Source organism: Haliotis cracherodii, unplaced genomic scaffold, assembly GCF_022045235.1.
Source record: "Haliotis cracherodii isolate W230 unplaced genomic scaffold, xgHalCrac1.p SCAF_17, whole genome shotgun sequence".
Taxonomy (NCBI): Eukaryota; Metazoa; Mollusca; class Gastropoda; order Lepetellida; family Haliotidae; genus Haliotis; species Haliotis cracherodii.
Window position 1 is genome coordinate 17,423,747 of NW_027266272.1, and position 20,197 is coordinate 17,443,943.

At 40.6% G+C, this 20,197-nt stretch overlaps 1 protein-coding gene across 1 annotated transcript; it reads right to left on the minus strand.

The window, feature by feature from the left end:
* Positions 1-9,904: 9,904 nt before the first annotated feature.
* On the minus strand, positions 9,905-14,753 carry LOC139464469 (uncharacterized). The gene is made up of 4 exons (XM_071245998.1): positions 14,708-14,753; positions 13,621-13,726; positions 12,611-12,696; positions 9,905-10,407 (listed from the first exon to the last, which is right to left on the minus strand). Exons 1-4 carry the CDS (start codon positions 14,745-14,747, stop codon positions 10,337-10,339), a joined length of 303 nt encoding a protein of 100 aa, XP_071102099.1. The 5' UTR covers positions 14,748-14,753; the 3' UTR covers positions 9,905-10,336.
* Between the last annotated feature and the right edge of the window lie 5,444 nt (positions 14,754-20,197).

Below are 20,197 nucleotides of genomic sequence, written 5' to 3' on the forward strand. Positions count from 1 at the left end.
AACCTTATTGAAATAAGGAAGAATATTTATGGATGTCAACTTTATTATTATAAGTTGGTTTGTTGTTTAACGCCGCATTCAGCAATATTTCAGCTATATGACGGCGATCTGTAAATAATCGAGTCTGGACCAGACAATCCAGTGATTGATATCATAAGCATCGATCCACGCAATTGGGATCAATGCCATGCATCAACCAAGTCAGCGAGCCTGACCACCCGATCCCGTTAGTAGCCTTTTACGACAAGCATAGTCGCCTTTTACGGCAAGCATGGGTTGTTGAAGACCTATTCTACCCCGGAATCTTCACGGGTCCCTTTTGCGGTAGTGTTTGTAAGCAATGGCTGTTTACATCATAAATCAAAGCTACACATTGCCTGGTCATCAGGTTGTACCACGTATCAAGTTCAGTGACCATGTTAGTAGTTCAACCATAACACTCTCTCGTGTTAGTGATTCATTGCTCAGCGCAGACTCGACTCGGAATTTCAGACGTAAACAGGACCTACCCAGTGCCAACAATGTATATCTTCCAATGGTACAATCACTAACATTCCATTTGAAGCTATGTGAATTGCCCCGTGCTACCGGTGTATCAGTTACTGCAGCTAATGAATGAGTGAATAAGTTGGGATTCCTGCCATTTTGATTTGTTTGTTGTTTAACGCCGCACTCGGCAATATTTCAGGTATATGACGGCGGTGTGTATAATAATCGAGTCTGAACCAGATAGTCCAGTGATTGACATCATGAGCATCTATCCACGCAGTTGGGATACGATGACATGCATTAACCAAGTCAGCGAGCCTGACCACCGTTAGTCGCCTCTTACGTCAAGCATCGGTGCTGAAGACCTTCTCTAACCCGGATCTTCGACCCGTGAAGATTCCGGAGTAGAATAGGTCTTCAGCAACCCATGCTTGCCGTAAAAGGTGACTATGCTTGTCGTAAAAGGCGACTAACGGGATCGGGTGGTCAGGCTCGCTGACTTGGTTGATGCATGTCATCGATTCCAATTGCGTGGATCGATGCTCATGATTTTAATCACTGGATTGTCTGGTCCAGACCCGATTATTTACAGACCGCCGTCATATAGCTGGAATATTGCTGAGTGCGGCGTTAAACAACAAACCAACCAACCAACTAACCCGGATCTTCACGAGTCAAACTCCACATGTAGTGCTTGATAAGATATTATTACTCTCTTTATGAAAATTACCGAGCATAAATAAATCTGAGGTTCGAAAATAGTCTTAAAATATGTACAACAAGCAACAGGGTCGTGATCTATGGTACACATCAACACCACAAGACGACATGAAAGCACGAATCAACAATATTTGAAAACATGTGATTAAAAGGAATGCACGTGGTGCATTAATTAAAATGTACTCCGGTTACATAAATGTGGTAGATCGAGACAAACATATCACTGGGTTAGATTAAAAGAAAACTAACTGGTACGAAGGATTGACGGGCTCTGTTTGTTTTCATTTTCGACATGCGCAGTCGGTAAAAGCTCATACCACAAAAACAAGATATGTGTACTGTACGGAAGCGTAGTGGGGCAACGGGGAATTTCTTTGGTCGATATATCCCCAACGTACGTAGGACTTAGTATCTTCTACGTGGGACTTAGTATCTCCTACGTAGGACTTACTATCTCCTACGTAGGACTTAGTATGGCCTAGAATTACTATCTCCTACGTAGGACTTACTATCTCCTACGTAGGACTAAGTATGGCCTAGAATTACTATCTCCTACGTAGGACTTACTATCTCCTACGTAGGACTTAGTATGGCCTAGAATTACTATCTCCTACGTAGGACTTACTATCTCCTACGTAGGACTTAGTATGGCCTAGAATTACTATCTCCTACGTAGGACTTGCTATCTCCTACGTAGGGCTTAGTATGGCCTAGACTTACTATTTCCTACATAGGACTTTGTATGGCCTAGAATCACTATCTTCTACTAAGTCCTACCTTGGAGATAATAAGTCCTACGTAGGAGATACTGAGACAAAAGAATTCACCGTGGCCCTACTAAGCTTCCGTAGAATTGTTATTTAAAATTTAGTGCGCCTTTTTCACAATTTGTGGCTCAGAATATATGCTGATGCTTTATGAAGGAAAGTCATTTAGGCATTATTTATTACGGAAAGATTTTTTTTCTCAGTTTGGCTTGAGCATGTGGTTTACATTTCTTATGAATATGGAAAGTGTTTTGTCGCTTTTATCTAATTCACATCTGATCCGGTTTACAGGGAATATGAGGCAGCCACTTTAATCGAATTCAAACGTTTCAGCTTCCTTATTGACTTCACGGCGTTTTCTTGAAGATTCAAGTATGAGGCCACCCTTTGAATATTACTGAATCAATCGAACTGAAAGACTCGCGAACACGGACATAACTATTAAACGGTTGCTACAGTAATTAAAACGGATTAAAATAGTTTGACTTCGGATTGATTCGATTGTGTGTCGTTTAACGCCGCACTCAGCAATAGTACAGCTTTGTGACGGCTGTCTGTAAATAATCGAGTCTGGACTAGACAATCCAGTGATTGACACAATGAGCATCGATCCATGCAATTTGGACAGCCTAGCGGTAATCGCATTCGTTTCTCACGCCGAGAATATTGCTAAAAGCTCACTGACTCCATCACGACATTATGAAAGCGACTATTAAGACATCGAAAGTGTGTAGAAACTCTTCCCGTTTGTTTGTTTGTTTGATATGTTTGTTTTACACCAAAGTATGTAATATACTAGCAGCAAGTACGTTTTTTGACAACTGAGTGTGATGCAGATATATATTCTGGGGTACATATTTCGGTAAAAAAATGATTTGCGTACAATGCGCAGTTCGTTTCACATCAGGTAACATCTTTGCTGGAGCGAACAGAGATTTGAAATTTATAAAATGTTTTCTATAAAACGGTTATTGATATGTGTAATATCCGTTACGCTTTTCATTGCTTTATATTCAGGGACCAATGTTGATCGTATATGATGTTCTCGAAAAATAACCCGGAAATAGCAACCACCTGCACATAGTCTTCGCTTAGGTGACCTAACAGTGAGTCAGTTACGATATGTAATAAAAATAAAAATCACCAGCGGCACATCACTGGTTGGTATTTACGCATTAAACAGTTTGGGAGACACCGTTTGCGATCGACCAATCAGCGTTTGTGAATATGAAAACATCCCGAAGCAACGCCATTTCGAGAAAGCAAAATAATGACTTTGTCTCGTCAAATAACAACAACTATGACTTGTTACAACTTGTTTACAACTATGACTTGTTACCACACCCCATAGGATATTTATAGGTCCCCAGATCAGACCCGTGAAGATTCCGGGGTAGAATAGGTCTTCAGCAACCCATGCTTGCCGTAAAGGGTGACTATGCTTGTCGTAAAAGGCGACTGGATTGTCTGGTCCAGACTCGATTATTTACAGAGTGCCGTCATATAGCTGGAATATTGCTGAGTGCGACGTTAAACCCCAGACAACCCACTGATTGACATCATGAGCATCGATCCACAAAATTGGGATACGATGACATGTATCATCCAAGTCAGCGAGCCTGACCACCCGATCCCGTTAGTCGCCTCTTACGACAAGCATGGGTTGCTGAAGACCAATACTACTCCGGATCTTCACGGGCCACGCTGCAGACTCGTTCCTCCGCTAGAAACGTAAATACATGTGACGTGGGGGAGCGAGATTGCAATGCAGAACGTTGCGGCAAACTGATGATAGTAAAAAGGGCGTTCTGGACCGGGAGTTGGGGGATTTTCATTATTTATGGTAACAGGGGAATGCCCTCGTGCTAAAAATAGATGTGTGACGTGTCGATCGTGTATCAGCATAATCTTGAACTGTTTTTGCTTGAGTCAATATATCAAATGTATATGTGTAAGGGAAAACAATAATAAGCGTGGAAATGATCATGAATTTAACGAAAGATATAGTTAAACGAGGCTGACCATATAACTCTAAACAAGGGAACCTCGCTATGTGTATAAAACGAGTTTGTTCTAGCCGTGCGTGTCTCAACATGACACGCCTGAAGCCAATGGAAGCGCGCTTGAATGGACTGGTTTATCGCGTAGGGGGTATTTCACTATAATCGCGGCACTAGCTATTGGACACGGTATGTCATTCAACAACCTGTCACACCTTGCTATGGGGATCAGTGCAAAGCAGTGTTATTGTACGCGTTGTAAGTGGAGTGGGTTAGAATGAACTCTTCCATAAAGATAGCCGGGAGTATGTACCAGTTGTATCAACTTCGCGTATCCTCTGAATGCGAAACATAAGTTGACTATACATAAGTGGTGTGTGCATTGAATTGGGTTCAGTACAAGCATAACCATGCCAGCAGACGATTGGAAAGTGTATTTGTCTAACATCTATTATGACCCGAAACACCCAGGCTCCTTTTCCGGACCAACTAAGCTTTATCATATTGTCAAGAAAGAGGGAAAATTTGATATCAGCTTACATCACATTAAGATGTATCTTGCTTATACAAAAAGGGGCTTATTAAGTGACACAGAATGAAACCAAAGCTTCTTATGCTGAGCGAGTTATTCGAACTCTTAAGACAACCATGTATAGGTATTTTACTTACCAACAAACCTATCATTATTTAGACATTTTACAAGATTTGGTAAAGGACTACAACAATAGACCTCACAGATCATTAAAAGAGCGTGCGCCTTCTGACATAACACCAGAAAATGAAGCTAAGGTATGGACAGAACAATATTGACCCATTGAAAAAATCTGTAAAAACTAAATATCACCAAAGGCAAAGAAAGAAACCATTCCAGTTTAAACTAGGTGGTCAAGTGAGACTGTCTCATTTGAAACATGTATTTCAAAGGGATAATCAAGAGAAATGGACAGAGGAGATTTTTATTGTTTACAGACACTATTATAGAGGGGTTATACCAATATATCGTGTGAAAGATATGGCAGATGACCCTGTGACAGGGAGTTTTTTATGGGAATGAGTTACAAAAAGTGCATAAACCTGAAGATGCTATGTGGCGGGTAGAGAAAGTATTGAAAAAGAGGAAGAGAACGTGCAGAAAGGAGGTATTAGTCAAATGGATGGGCTACCCAAAAAAGTTTAACAGCAAGAGCATCGTTCCGTCAATGAGCTGGAGATTAAGCTGCCCCCAATATGGATAACCGTCCCATCTTGTACAAAACAAACAGACAAACTACAATGATAGTATACATATTCTCTGCAGCGGATTAACGTGTTATATAAAACAAAACTTTGTACAATAACAGTGTCGTCAGTTGGATATAGACTGTCGTGGAGTCAACATCATGTTGAGAATGTGACAAGACATTTTCAAGAAGAGATGTCTTACTTCGTCATAAAAGACATATTCATGGTTTGTCACCTGTGACACCGTCGCCGCCGCCACCACCACCACCGCATCAGCAGCAGCAAAGTTCAAATGAAGCCTTCACGTTTACAATCCCGTCTAATGCAGTGATCATTGGTAAAAGTGGGAGTGGCAAGAGTGTATTCGTATATAATACATTATTGCGAGGGTTAATTCAACCTAAGCCTACCAATATCATCTGGTGTTATACTCAATGGCAACCCTTCTATCAACTAATCAGTGAACAGTTACCTCATGTCAAGTTTATGAAGGAAATTCCATACAGTATTACCGACGATGACTTCCTGGATGCTAGAAACAACAATATGATTGTTTTGGATGACCTTATGGCCGAGGCTAAGAATGACAAACGTATCTCACAGCTGTTCACACGAACCTCTCATCACAAGAATGTTATTATCTTCTTGTTATCACAAAATTTGTTTCCTAGAGGGAAGGAATCACGTGACATTGCTCTAAATTCTCATTACGTCACTTTATTTAACTCTTCTGTGGATCGATATCAAGTTCACTTGCTTGCCAGACGCATCTATCCTATCCTAAGTCTGATAGGTTCATGTCAGCATATGAATCAGCTGTTCAAAAGCCATATGGAAATCTAACCATTGACTTACGTCCTATCACGCTGGAAGCAAACAGGTTACAGTCAAATATATTAGCCAGGTTAGATCAAGAGAAGCCTATACCAACATTGAACTGGAATGAGAACATGCCTGTAGTCGAGAGGTCGTCTAACACAAGCCAACAGTTCATACCAGAGATTGAACCTATAAGTCAGAGAACACCACATAGCACAACTATAAAAGGGAAGCAGCCTGAACCTCCGCACCATTTCACACCAGAAACTCAAACGGAGAACATCTCCGAACTAGCTGAGAACACTGTGGAGTCAGAAGACGAGACCATGCCTTCCTGTGACGAGTGTGGTATTATGTTTGAAAACAATCATGACCTTCAACGTCATGTGAGAACCTGGTGCCCCGAGAATGAAGGGCAACCCTTGAAGAAACGAGCTTAAGTGGATAACGCAAATAATGCAAACCACCATGATGATATTATGAGTCCAGTTGACGCACATAAACCTAAAGAAGCTGATAAAGAGAGGGAAGTCAAAGGACTGGAATATATGTGGGAACAAACACTATAAACGTGCAGGGAAGAAATCTGGAAGAAGAAAGAAGAGTATGAAGATGAAGGAAAGAGTGAGAGATGGATTGAAAAGAAATTGACGAAGTGCTGGAAAGCTACTTTCCTTGAAAGGCTTGTGAAAGCTATCAGATATATTGGCTACTTTGGAAATGGACCCCTCTTCAAACCAATTCTAGAGAAAGTGAGGACTCAGCTGGATCCTGACACAGAAACAGAAGAATTGGATCGTAAAATCTCTCAGTGGATGAAACCAGTGGTCAAAGATATCCTCTCACATGTGGACTTGTCACTGGCTGAAGATTTAGAGCTGGTCAACCAATCTGATGATGACCAAGATAATGATAATGATGATGAGGATATTTCATAATAATTAAACTCTTGTACATTAAAACACTATTCTGTAATTATGTGACTCTACATATCATAATGTTATATGTATTGATCATATGTAATAAAGTCATGTATATATAAAAAATACTAGTTGAGTTATGATTTGAATGATAAAAGCTTTTAGTATTTTATTTGAATTTTCCTATCAGTTGAAATGTTAAGTTACCGAATCATATCAACTGTGTACTCTAAATATTGATAAAACACACAAACGCACCAATATTTATAAAAACACAAACGCACCAGAAACAGTTCAAACATTTATTCAACAATCATATTTTAATAGCAGTACATTTTATATCCATTGATTACAGCACAATATATTCCAACACAATGCATTTTATATACCATTTTCAATGCAATAAGACATATATAGATGTATAATACATAATGAACAAACATAAATCACTGAGATGATATATTTGGGTATTTTCATGAGTCATGTAGCATCATATTCAAACAGAAGCTTTTACATCATAACATGGACATGGCTGTGTCAATTTATCTTAATACATCATACACACAAGGAATGAAATGGTTTCTAAGACTTGATTCTGTAGTGTCCATGAGCAAATGTGTATACACCATCTTCCAAGACATGAGTCTGTGTCAGTGAAACAGAGTTGGGCCTTGTCCCCGTACTTTGATAAAGTTATAATGTAATCATATATGTGTATTTTTGAGAGATCCAAAATAGAAAAGCCTGCATACAGTGGTTGATTCAATTTTAATGTAGCCTTTTTCAAATGCACAGCAGCCAAATCAGAGTTGCACATTTTGAAAGCCTCAAAAGTAGGTTTAGCACACAGTTTCTTGAGACGCTTGGCCGAGTTCACCAGCTCAACATTGACATGTTGCGCACATTCATCATGCTACGGCCAAAACAAGAATTGTTGAGCAGTTTAAAAAATGCTTTATCCGTTTCATTCTTAGCTTTTTTTCTTTTCTGTGTATTAAACTCAATGAACGGTTTCAACCAGGGAGATTGAGTGAATTGAATGGCTCTGTGAATTTTGACGAGGTTTTAATCCTTGAGATATATAAAACTGTAAATTTCCATAGTTTATGACATACTTTTCTTTATCAAATAAATTGGGGACTAGCTTTTTGCAAGGTTTCCCTTTGTTTTTCAATTCCTTTTTCAAGTTTTGAGAGTGAGGAGAGAGCATTTCATGACTGACTCCCATGGGTTCAGGGGCAAGGGGATAATCACTATGAGTGTCATGGAGGTTTTGGGGATACTCCAGATGTACCTCTAATATGTATCCCACATCTGCATTTTCATCTTCATTCATAATGTCTAATGTCTCTATGTTTTCAGACACCCACTGAAAATCGTGCTCGGGCAGTGGTTGTGACATTGCCCACCCATAGAGGTTATTGGCATCCCAATACATGAGATAACTTGTGGGTTCTTCTGATTAATGTCCTAATGTTTTAAACTCAGGATTATTGGCTTCAGCATATTTCTTGGAAATCATTGAAATCCCTCCTCTGAGACCCTTGTCTATCATGAGATGCATGTCGTAGTCTGTTAACAATTCCGACTCGACATTTCCCATTTTAAGCATAGCATCCCATCCCATTCCGGGTGAAGTGTAATAATGAGCAGGGTCTAGGTCATAGAATTCCATAGTGGCCCTAAAATTCTCAAATACATCAGCCAAAAGCAAAACATCAGTTTTCATATACAAGTCATGATACTCTCCCGTGTTTTTCACATGAAAAGTTGACCATACCTTGTTGGCATGATCATAGTCAGCATCGGATATATGACTATCTGTCAATGCACTAAAAAAATCTTCCTTCTTCGGAAGTTCAGCCAAGTTGAATTTACTTTCATCAGCCATGAAGTCATACGGGTGTACCCCTTTTCTCAGTAGAAGTTCAAATTGTCCACTATCAGATGTTTCCTGTTTTAGATGTTTGAATTTAGATTTGGCCTTCACCATGTCGAGAATTCCAGACTCATTCCTGCAATCATTGTTCATGTTTTTGACTAGTTTGTCTAAGGGAGGTAAATAGAACTTAAATATTTATCAACAACATAGCCTATCATAACTACAGAGTTACTGGGTTACCTTCAATAACAAACGTGCTTGTGTGTTTATGTTAACCCGTGGATACAGCTGACTGCCTTCATTGTATACCGTCCGGCGACGTGACCTCGTTTCACACTCACTGTATATGATAGAGGCTGTTTCACAAATACATTGCTTCACTGAAAACATAATTGGGACTCATAGCCCTGCGCGATAAACCAGTCCATTCAAGCGCGCTTTCATTGGCTGCAGGCGTGACACGCACGGCTAGGACTAACTCGTTTTATACACATAGCGAGGTTCCCTTGTTTAGAGTTATATGGTTAGCCTCGTTTAACTATATCTTTCGTTAAATTCATGATCATTTCCACGCTTATTATTGTTTTCCCTTACACATATACATATATTGTCTCAACCCAAAACAGTTCAAGATTATGCTGATACACGATCAACACGTCACACATCTATTTTTAGTACGAAGGCATTCCCCTGTTACTATAAATAATGAAAATCCCCCAACTTCCGGTCCAGAACGCCCTTTTTACTATCATCAGCAAACTCCCATTCAGCATTGCCCTGAGCAATATGCTGCTTGCCATAAAATGAGAATTGATTCAATTTTAGTTGATTTACAATTCTGTATTATTTTTTTTGCGAGCATGTTTGATGGTGGCTAAAACTGAAACAAAAATTGTTAGTCGATGGTGAGCGCAGCGTTTAACAACAAACAAAAAAAAAACAGCATAAAACACCATGTCCAGATGGATGCACAGCTTAGTAGCCCCCTGTTACCTTAACTACAATGTAGGTAAAGGCGGTGGGGTAGCCTAGTAGTTAAAGCGTTCGCTCGTCACGCCGAAGACCTGGGTTCGATTCCCGACATGGGTACAATGTGTGGAGCCCATTTCTGGTGTCAACCGTCGTGATATTGCTCGAATATCGCTATAGGCGGCGTAAAACCATACTCACTCTCTTTACTAGGTAATGGAACAGCCCGGGAACAAAATGATATAACGCCACACGCGTCCGTATATTATTTATTGTGATCTCATTCTATAATTTGATAATGAATAGAACCATTGAGCTTAAAAACAATGTTCGATTAGAACCACATCACACTTCCTGTTCAGTAATAGTTCAAGAGAGTACTAAAACCACGCCGGATAAGGCTGTCGACAGCATCCATAAAGTGTGAAGAGTGCATCTTTGCGACGTAATATATTCTACTTTGTGTATTCCAGATAAGTGCAATTAAGGAATCAAAAACCGATTTTCTGATGTGGTCTTTAATGGTCCTTGAGACAGCATGACCATGTTTCACAGGAATATTTTGGTGGAAACAAGGGTCATGAGCAGGGATGAAACTGAAATCACCACTCTTCCTGAACCTGAAACAAAGAACAAGCACCATGGAATAAGCAACCATATAAGGTGGAAAATATCGTTGCGGCAACGTAACCAAAGACGACATAATTTAACAAGCGTGCTCTGAGTGAGTGAGAGAGTAAAAATGTAACGTCGCATCGGCATTATTTCAGACATATAGCGACGAGACCAAGCTAATATATACACAATTTAGTTATTTATGCAATGTCATATTTGGTTTGTTGTTTAACGCCGCACTCAGCAATATTCCAGCTATATGACGGCGGTCTGTATATAATCGAGTCTGGACCAGACAATCCAGTGATTGACAACATGAGCATCGATCCGTGCAGTTGGGATCGATGACATGCATCAACCAAGTCAGCGAGCCTGACCACCCGATCCCGTTAGTCGCCTTTTACGACAAGCATAGTCACCTTTTACGACAAGCATGGGTTGCTGAAGACCTATTCAACCCCGGAATCTTCACGGGTGCAATGTCATATTTAAAAACAATGTCATATTTAAAAACAATTGATGACAATTGATGGACAGAGCCTTTAATAATGTCAGTTGCTAATAGCATCACACCAAATTTAAAAACAAGCATTTAATTATTCACATACATATTTTAGATTTGTTATACAGACCAATTTCTTTCAAGTAATTTATGATGAGATGCCCGCTGACACGGGAAAAGAGAACTTTTAGATTTACACTTTGATAATGTGAATCCCTTGCGAAGCAATATATGCTTGACCAATAACCCCAGCATGATATTTTTTAACGTGTCAAATGAAGCTCCGTAAACAAGGGGCAGTAACTCTGACAAAATTAGTCGAAATGAAACGGGACTGCGATATGCGTATCATCAACATGTAGACATCTTGTGTGTAGAGTGTCAGGGATATTCTGGGAAACTGTAGGAGGAGTTGATTTCACAAGCTTAGTACCCTCTCTCACAATTAGTAAATGAAGCTCCGTAAAACAGGGGCAGTAACTCTGTCAAAATTAGTCGAAATGAAACGGGACTGCGATATGCGCATCATCAACATGTCGACATCTTGTGTGTAGAGTTTCAGGGATATTCTCTGGAATCTGTAGGAGGAGTTCATTTCACAAGCTTAGTACCCTCTCTCACAATAATAGTCAAATGAAGCTCCGTAAAACAGGGGCAGTAACTCTGTCAAAATTAGTCGAAATGAAACGGGACTGTGATATACGTATCATCAACATGTCGACATCTTGTGTGTAGAGTTTCAGGGATATTCTCTGGAAACTGTAGGAGGAGTTGATTTCACAAGCTTAGTACCCTCTGTGGGGCGGACGGACGGACGGACGGACTGCGCCACGACATAATCCCCCTTCGGCCATTCTGGCCCGGCGGGAGATAACAAAAGACAGTTTTCTGAAAGCTTTGGATTGGTTGGTTTGTTGTTTAACGCCGCACTCAACCAAGTCAGCGAGCCAGACCAGCGGGTCCCGTTAGTCGCCTTTTACGACAAGCATAATCACCTTTTACGGTCCACGACGAGGTAACGTACGACGAGGTAACGTATGTTAGGTACCAGAGATGCCTCTAATATACGCATATGTCCATATTCCATAATCTATTTTTTAAAGTAACCCTCCTTACATTAAGGATAACTATTTAAAGAATATAGTACTTAAAGACATTGCAACAAACCGAATAATCAGGGGGGGAGACTTTATACTGAGGGGGAGAATCTGTACCGGTATAAAATCTCCGTGGGGGGGGGGGGGGGGGGGGGGGGGGAGGGAGAGAATTTGTAAAGGGGAGAGTTTATACCGGGACACCGCCACCCATGAAGACCCGGGGTGGAATAGGTCTGTAGCAACCCATGCTTCCCGTAAAAGGCGACTCCGCTTTTCGTAAGAGTCGACTAACGGGATCGGGTGGTCAGGCACGCTGACTTGGTTAAAGGATGGTATCGATCCCAATTGCATGGATCGATTCTCATGTCAGTCACTGGATTGTCTGGTCTAGACTGGATTATTTGCAGACCGCCGTCAAATAGCTGGAATATTGCTGAGTGCGGCAAACAAACAAATAAATCCAAAAGCAAAACGGTCACATGTCTCGGGGGGTCGCTCTAATAGTGGTTCGTTCTCACGACGGGTCTTGGCTGAAGAGGGGTCATTATGAGCCAAAACCTACACGCCAGGTGCATCATTTATTGGAGGAAATAATTTACATGTCCTTACCGCAGCCTTGTAGTTTCAATGCTGTTGTCACGGGGCCAGCCAGTGGACAGCTACTGCCCAAACAGTCAAGGTAGGTGCGACCGGCACTGAAATAAATCACCAAATTTAATGCTTATCCGTCTTACAAAGGGACTTTCGTTCATGCAACAAGTTCATCATCCTGTTACCGTGCAGGTGCTAGATCACGTATTTGCCTTGCGAACAACCCAGTATTTTGTTTGTTTGTTGGTCAACGCCGCACTCAGCAATATTCCAGCTATATGACGGCGGACTGTAAATAATCGAGTCTGGACCAGACAACCCTGTGATTAATATCATGAGCATCGATCCTTGCAAATGGGATACGATGACATGCATCAACCAAGTCAGCGAGCCAGACCACCCGATCCCGTTAGTCACCTTGTACGGCAAGCATGGGTTGACAAAGACCTATTCTACCCCGGAATCTTCAAGGGTCACAAGTTAAAAGCGGCGTTTAACCCAACTCACTCACTCACTCACTCACTCACTCACTCACGGGTCACAAACCCAATATATAGAACAAACCTAAATGCGTGCATTACCTTGCACGATAGTATTAAATAGTTTTTCACAAGAAGATTTCTCTTGTTTCACTCAAAATATACTTCATATTCCAGCAGACAAAATGCATTTGTTGCAACAAATTTTCACTTTTTTGAATGGGTCAGAAACTCCTTATGGCTCAATTGGGATTCAGTTTAGGAAGTAACTGACCCGCGAAGATTCCGGGGTAGAATAGGTCTTCAGCAACCCATGCTTGCCGTAAAAGGTGACTATGCTTGTCGTAAAAGGCGACTAACGGGATCGGGTGGTAAGGCTCGCTGACTTGGTTGTTGCATGTCATCGTATCCCAATTGCGAGGATCGATGCTCATGATATTAATCACTGGATTGTCTGGTCCAGACTCGATTATTTACAGACGTCCGTCATATAGCTGAGTGCGGCGTTAAACAACAAACCAACCAACCAACTAGGAAGTTACTGTCTACCTGCAAATCTTGTCCTTTTCTCCACTCGCACGTGCATCTGTGTACGCCTCTAGTTGCGACGTACACCCTAAAGTATTGCATCCAGTTTGTGCTGTTGCAAAAACAACTGAAACACAAGAAAACAACATTATCACTATTCCCAGCCAAGGGGCACATTAGAAATGCGTTTGTTTATATAGTAGTGAATATTTATGGCGCTAGGGAGGATAGCTCCAGAAATATACCGCCATTTATTTTTTAACTCAATCTTCACAAGTTCACAGAGAACAACTGTAAATGGCCAAACTGAACGAACTGAATTTTTTTTATTAAACCCACCACAAGGGGAGTAGGCTGGGCTGTGTGGTTTTTGCAATAATTCACCATATACCTTGTTTAATCACTGAATTGTCTGGTCCAAAGTCGATTATTTTACAGACCGCCGTCATATAGCTTAATTATTGCTTAGTGCGGCGTTAAACAACAAACAACAAACAAACTTCGTACAAGTTCCTTTATCAAGTGTCATACATCCCAAATGGGCAATTATGGTAACGGTTCTGAGACAACCCTGCGGCTGGAATATTTTTTTAGAAAATCCAAAGTAGCATAACAATGTCAGTATTCTGTTAATATAGGTGAAACGTTTCATAGAAAATATGTTTTAATAATTATGGATATATGATAAACATTTGATGCAACTTGATTAATTTCTTACAACAAAATAAATACTATAATCTCAATGATTTTAAGGAAACTACGGCGTCATCATTAGAAGGAACGGTTAACATACATCCTAGTCATCCAAAAAACGGGGAATTTCAGAGAGTACTATCAAATCGTCAGTGTTCAAAGTATCGCAAAAAGCAACACATGGGCTGGGTGTGACTTTATATATATATCGGTGACTGTCGTAAGTGGCGACTAACGTGATCTAGTGTTGAGGCTCGCTGACTTGGTTAATGCTTTGGTTGGTTTGTTGTTTAACGCCGCACTCAGCATTATTCCGTGGGTATATATTGGCCATTTAAACGTGGGTTTTCAAGCATTTACATAGGCGTTGGCCGTATTGTAACACTTAAACAGCGCTAGCATCAATAGTACTCACCAAACAGACACAAGGTAGCAGCTAGAAGCAGGCAGTTCATGTTGATCGGTAGTTCAAAAGAAATCTAACCACGTCAATAACGCATTCATATTTATAGCTTAAGGTGAAAAGGGGTGTCAAATATTTTAACGAATCGTATTTCGACACATCTGATAATTTCACAATTCTTCACACTAATCAACATATATTGTGCAATTGGCTACATCGTTCCTGTTTGAATTATCGCAATTTCAAAGTCAGGTGACAAGGAACCCAGTTGGTAGAATAATAATGATGTGCAACAGTATGTAGATATGTGAAAATAGTACTGAGTCCTCAATGCATATTTCACGGTAGCTAATTCTTCTCACAAGCATCATTGTTGTACGTATTACAACGCATACAGGACTTAGGCGTAGCTTTCGAACATTATTTTCCGCGTCAAATATTTTGATATTACCGAATGGTCAGCCTCGGTTCACGTGACTTCGGTTGATTGTGCATCATCGTTCAGCATGGGAAGTTGTAATACCAACCACGAGTATTTCTGACCATGACGCCATTATTTCCAGGCCATCGTGATATAGAATATTAATGAGTGCGGTTTCAAACCACAAACACTTTTTTCAATTAAAGATTTTAATTAATTATACAGATATATTTGTTACGTACAGTAAACTACGGTTATAACGAACTCAAAGGGACTACCAATTTTAGTTCGTTATAACCGTAGTTCGTTATAAGCATATATACAGCAGAACTACAGCATATAGTCGGGACTAAACAGTTAGTTCGTTATATCCGTAGGTTCGTTATAACCGTGTTCGTTATAACCGTAGTGTACTGTATAAGATTGTATCACACGTTCAGTGTTTTTCGCTGACTAGTTTGAAATGCTGATACAGAACACGAAAGGCATAGTGTATTACATTGTCCTCACTGTGAAGATCTTAGGTTTCATCTTATTTCGAAATGTCGTTAAGTATCTTCTGATTTTGATAGTTTTAGTGATTTACAGAAAGTAGGTTTTATACTATCCAGCCCAGAATTGATTTTTACTAGCCAGGGCCCTGTTCCACAAAGCGATCTTAGCACTAATGTGATCGTAAGTCCCATACTTTAACATAGGTTTACGATCATCGTAGCGCTAAGATCGCTTAGAGGAACGGGGCCCAGATCGTTACACCATGTAGTAGTATAGACTATTCTTTTTTTGTGAATAGCCTGGTGGTCCTGTATATCGTCTGCAATATATGTGGAAATGTATTATGGTTTTAATAAATGTTTTATAGTCTCTCATAGCTCAGTAGGGAGTGGCTCGTTACTTTATAATTATGCTTTATACTAAGACATTTTTTAAGAATTTATTCCCAATGTATTATATATGAAACGGACCCGTGAAGATCTGGGGTAGAATAGGTCTTCAGCAACCCATGCTTGCCGTAAAAGGTGACTGTGCTTGTCGTAAGAGGCGACTAACGGGATCGGGTGGTCAGGCTCGCTGACTTAGTTGATGCATGTCATCGATCCCAATTGCGTCATATAGCTGTAATATTGCTGAGTGCGGCGTAAAACAACAAACCAACCAACCAACATGGTGATGCTCAGGCTGTCCTCCACTGATTTACTTGGTTCAGACTGGATTATTATCAGATAACCATGGCCTTATACACTGTGGGTGAGTTACTGCTAAAACACATCTGTCACTCCCTGAATTTTGTTTTGTTCCGAGGGCATTCAAGGCTTAAATCTGTCCGCAATATCGTAAGCATTTGCGTCAAATCATGTGAATTGTATCTGTTCACATGAGGAAAGTCATAATAAGTGAAGCAAATATGAATATCGCCATCAGCATTCACACATTATGTAGTTAAACCTCCTGGTGCATTGTATATACTGTGACGTTAGCAGATAGGAGAAAAGGATCCGCACACAACTGTACAGGAAAAATATTAGAGGAAACCTTTTACAATGTTCAGTTAACACTTTTATACAATGAAGATTCAACTCTATTTTTTTAGATACGTAGTGCCAAAGAATAAACATGTGTATTTTAGAATTATAGACAGTGAGCATACCCGCTTAAAAAAGTGAACAGCATGTGTTTGAGAAGGCCGTGAACACTAACGCAATACTGCAGCTGGAAACATCGAAACTGGAGTTTTGTTTGATTGTTTATTTGTTTAACGACGCACTCAGCAGTATTCCAGCTATATGACGGCGGTCTGTAAATAATCGAGTCTTGACCAGACAATCCAGTGATTGACATGAGCATCTATCCACGCCACTGGGTTACGATGTCATGAATCAACCAAGTCAGCGTGACCACCCCATATCCCCCGTTAGTCGCCTCTTACGACAAGCATAGGCGCCTTTTACGGCAAACCTGGGTTGCTGAAGACCCAGTCTACCCCGGATCTTCACGAGTCGCAGAACGTTACGGCAAATTCCCGTTCAGCTGTGGCCTGAGCATTATGCTAATTGTCGAAAAATGGGAATTAATTCGATTTTGAGTTGATTTATTACTCTGTATATTTTAAGATTTGACGTTTTGTCTAAACTTGCGGACCTAAGAAAATATACACCCCTGTTTAATGGTGGCTATGACACAAGCAAAAATGGTAAGTGCGGCGTTTAACAACAAACAAACCAACAAATAGCTTAAAACAGCATGTCCAGATGGATTCACAGATAAGTACCCACTGTTACCTTAACTACAATGTAGGTGCGGGCGGTCGGGTAGCCGAGTGGTTAAAGCCTTCGCTCGTCACGCCGAAGACCCTTTTCGATTCCCGACATGGGTACAAGTGTGAAACCCATTTCTGGTGTCCCCCGCCGTGATATTGCTGGACTATTGCTATAAGCGGCGTAAAACCATACTCACTCACTCAACTAGGTAATGGAACAGCCCAGGAACAGAATGATATGACACCACAAGAGTCCGTATATTATATATCATGATCTCATTCTATAGTTTGATAATGACTAGAACCATTGAGGTTAAAATACAATGTTCGATTAGCATCTCATGTCACTAATTGTTCCCTAAAACTTCACCAAGAGTGTATTAAGGTTGGTTGGTTTGTTGTTTAACGCCGTTCTAAGGTTGGTTGGTTGGTATGTTGTTTAACGCCGTTCTCAGCAAAATTCCAGCTATATGACGGCGGTCTGTAAAATAGTCGAGTCTGGACCAGACAATCCAGTGATTGATATCATGAGCATCGCTTCACGCAATTGGGATCGATCACATGCATCAACCATGTCAGCGAGCCTGACCACCGGATCCCGTTAGTCGCCTCTTATTAAGACCAAGTGGGATAAGGTCGACAGCAGCCATAAAGTGTGAAGAGTACATCTTTGCGACGTAATATGTTCTACTTTGTGTAACCAAGATAAGTGCATTTAAGGAATCTAGACTGATTATCAGATATGGTCTTTAATGGTCCTTGAGACAGCGGCCGTCATATGGCTGTAATATTGCTGAGTGCGGCGTAAAACAACAAACCAAACCAAACTAAACCTAACCTTGAGACAGCGTGACCATGTTTTACATGAATAATTTGGTGAAAACACGGGTCATGAGCAGAGATGAAACTGAAAGCACCACTCTTCCAGAACCTGAAACAAAAGAATAAGCAACATCTAAAGGTGGAAAATTTGGTTGCGACTATATCATTTTTTTAAAAAGATTATTTGAAAGCTGTTGGAATTTAGATAACAAAACCAAAATACATGCGCACGACTAGGTAATGTATGTAAGATACCATGTTGCCTCCAATACACGCCGGCACCCGTGAAGATGCAAGGGTAGAATTGGTCTGCAGCAACCCATCCTTCCCGTAAAAGGCGACTTCGCTTGTAAGAGTCAACTAACGGGATCGGGTGGTCAGGCTTTCTTTCTGACTTGGTTGATGCATGTCATCGATCCCAGTTGCGTGGATCGATTCTCATGATGTCAATCACTGGATTGCCTGGTCCAGACTCTATTATTTACAGACCGCCGTCATATTGCTGAAGGGCGGCGTTAAACAACAAACCGACCAACCAAAGCAATATCGTATGCATTTGCGTTAAATCATGTGATGATAGCAGATAGGGAAACATCTTCACACACCCACGTACAGGAAAGTAATTATCTGAGGAAAACCATCACACTTATCAGTTAATTTCAACTCTATTTGTTTTGAGATTCGTAGTGTCTAAAAATAAAACATGTGTATTTTAGAATTATAGACAGTGGGTTTTCCAGCATCTGTTTGAGAAGGCCGTGAACTCAAACGCAATACTACAGCAGGAAACATCGGAACTGGAGAGTCCACAGAAGCATACCGAACAAAATACCTGCTCACTTGAAGTGGTTCAAAATTGTTTGTTTACTGTTTAACGCCGCAGCTATTGTCTAGCAATGTGACGCCGATCTGTTAATAATTGAGTAAGAACCAGTTTCCCATGCCTTCAGACAAAGATGTTTTAAAGCATCACTAAAGTAAACATTTTTTTGTAGCGATCTGTGTTCATTTCACTTTTTCCATGAGTGAATTATGTTTCAGATACTCTCATTTTATATACAAATTATGTGAGTTGCAAGTGTAACCAATAGGGAAGGTGACCCGTGAAGATTCCGGGGTAGAATAGGTCTTCAGCAACCCATACTTGCCGTAAAAGCGACTATGCTTGTCGTAAAAGGCGACTAACTGGTCAGTTGATCGCTGATTTGGTTGATACATGTCATCAATCCCAATTGCGTGGATCGATGCTCGTGATGTCAATCACTGGATTGTCTTGTCCAGACTCGATTATTTTACAGACCGCCGTCATATAGCTGGAATATTGCTGAGTGCGGCGTAAAACAACAAACACACACACAATAGGGCAGGTGATACTTACCTTTTACACCACTGATTTTCATCACTGATTTTTTGTGATCCATTAAATTTTCACTGCTATTTTGCCTTACACACCCATTGGAATCTGTTTCGCCCGGTAACCGACATTAGTTATTTCATTGCTTTGATATTTTATCTGTATTTTAGAATGGCAAGATCCGCAGCATATTGATAGTTCCGCTTGCAGCATTGTCGTCAACATGTACCTTTAAATGCCAGAAAAAGTGAGGTGAATTGAGGTTTTACGTCGCGTGCAAGGTTATTGCACAGGATGCATCCACGTGTGTGTGTCTGTGTATGTTTCTGTTTGTACTAGTCCGGACTAATGCCAATGTTATGGTTCTAGTCTACTGAGATACGATTACAGTGCATATAGATCTTGATACTTTTCCATATTTTTCACAAATTATCCTTAACAACGGACATCCTCATATTGGCAAGTCGTTAGGCACAGTATGGCTCATTTACCATGACATGAGTCGAACGCAGCGCTGTTCCCTCAGCAACTCACGCTACCCGGATTCTCCACCATCTGTCAAAGAGTGTAGTTTCGGCCTCTGATGATGGTAGCTCAGAGTGATGACGAAAGACAAAACTCGGGTTATGTTTCAAAGTAAACACACAC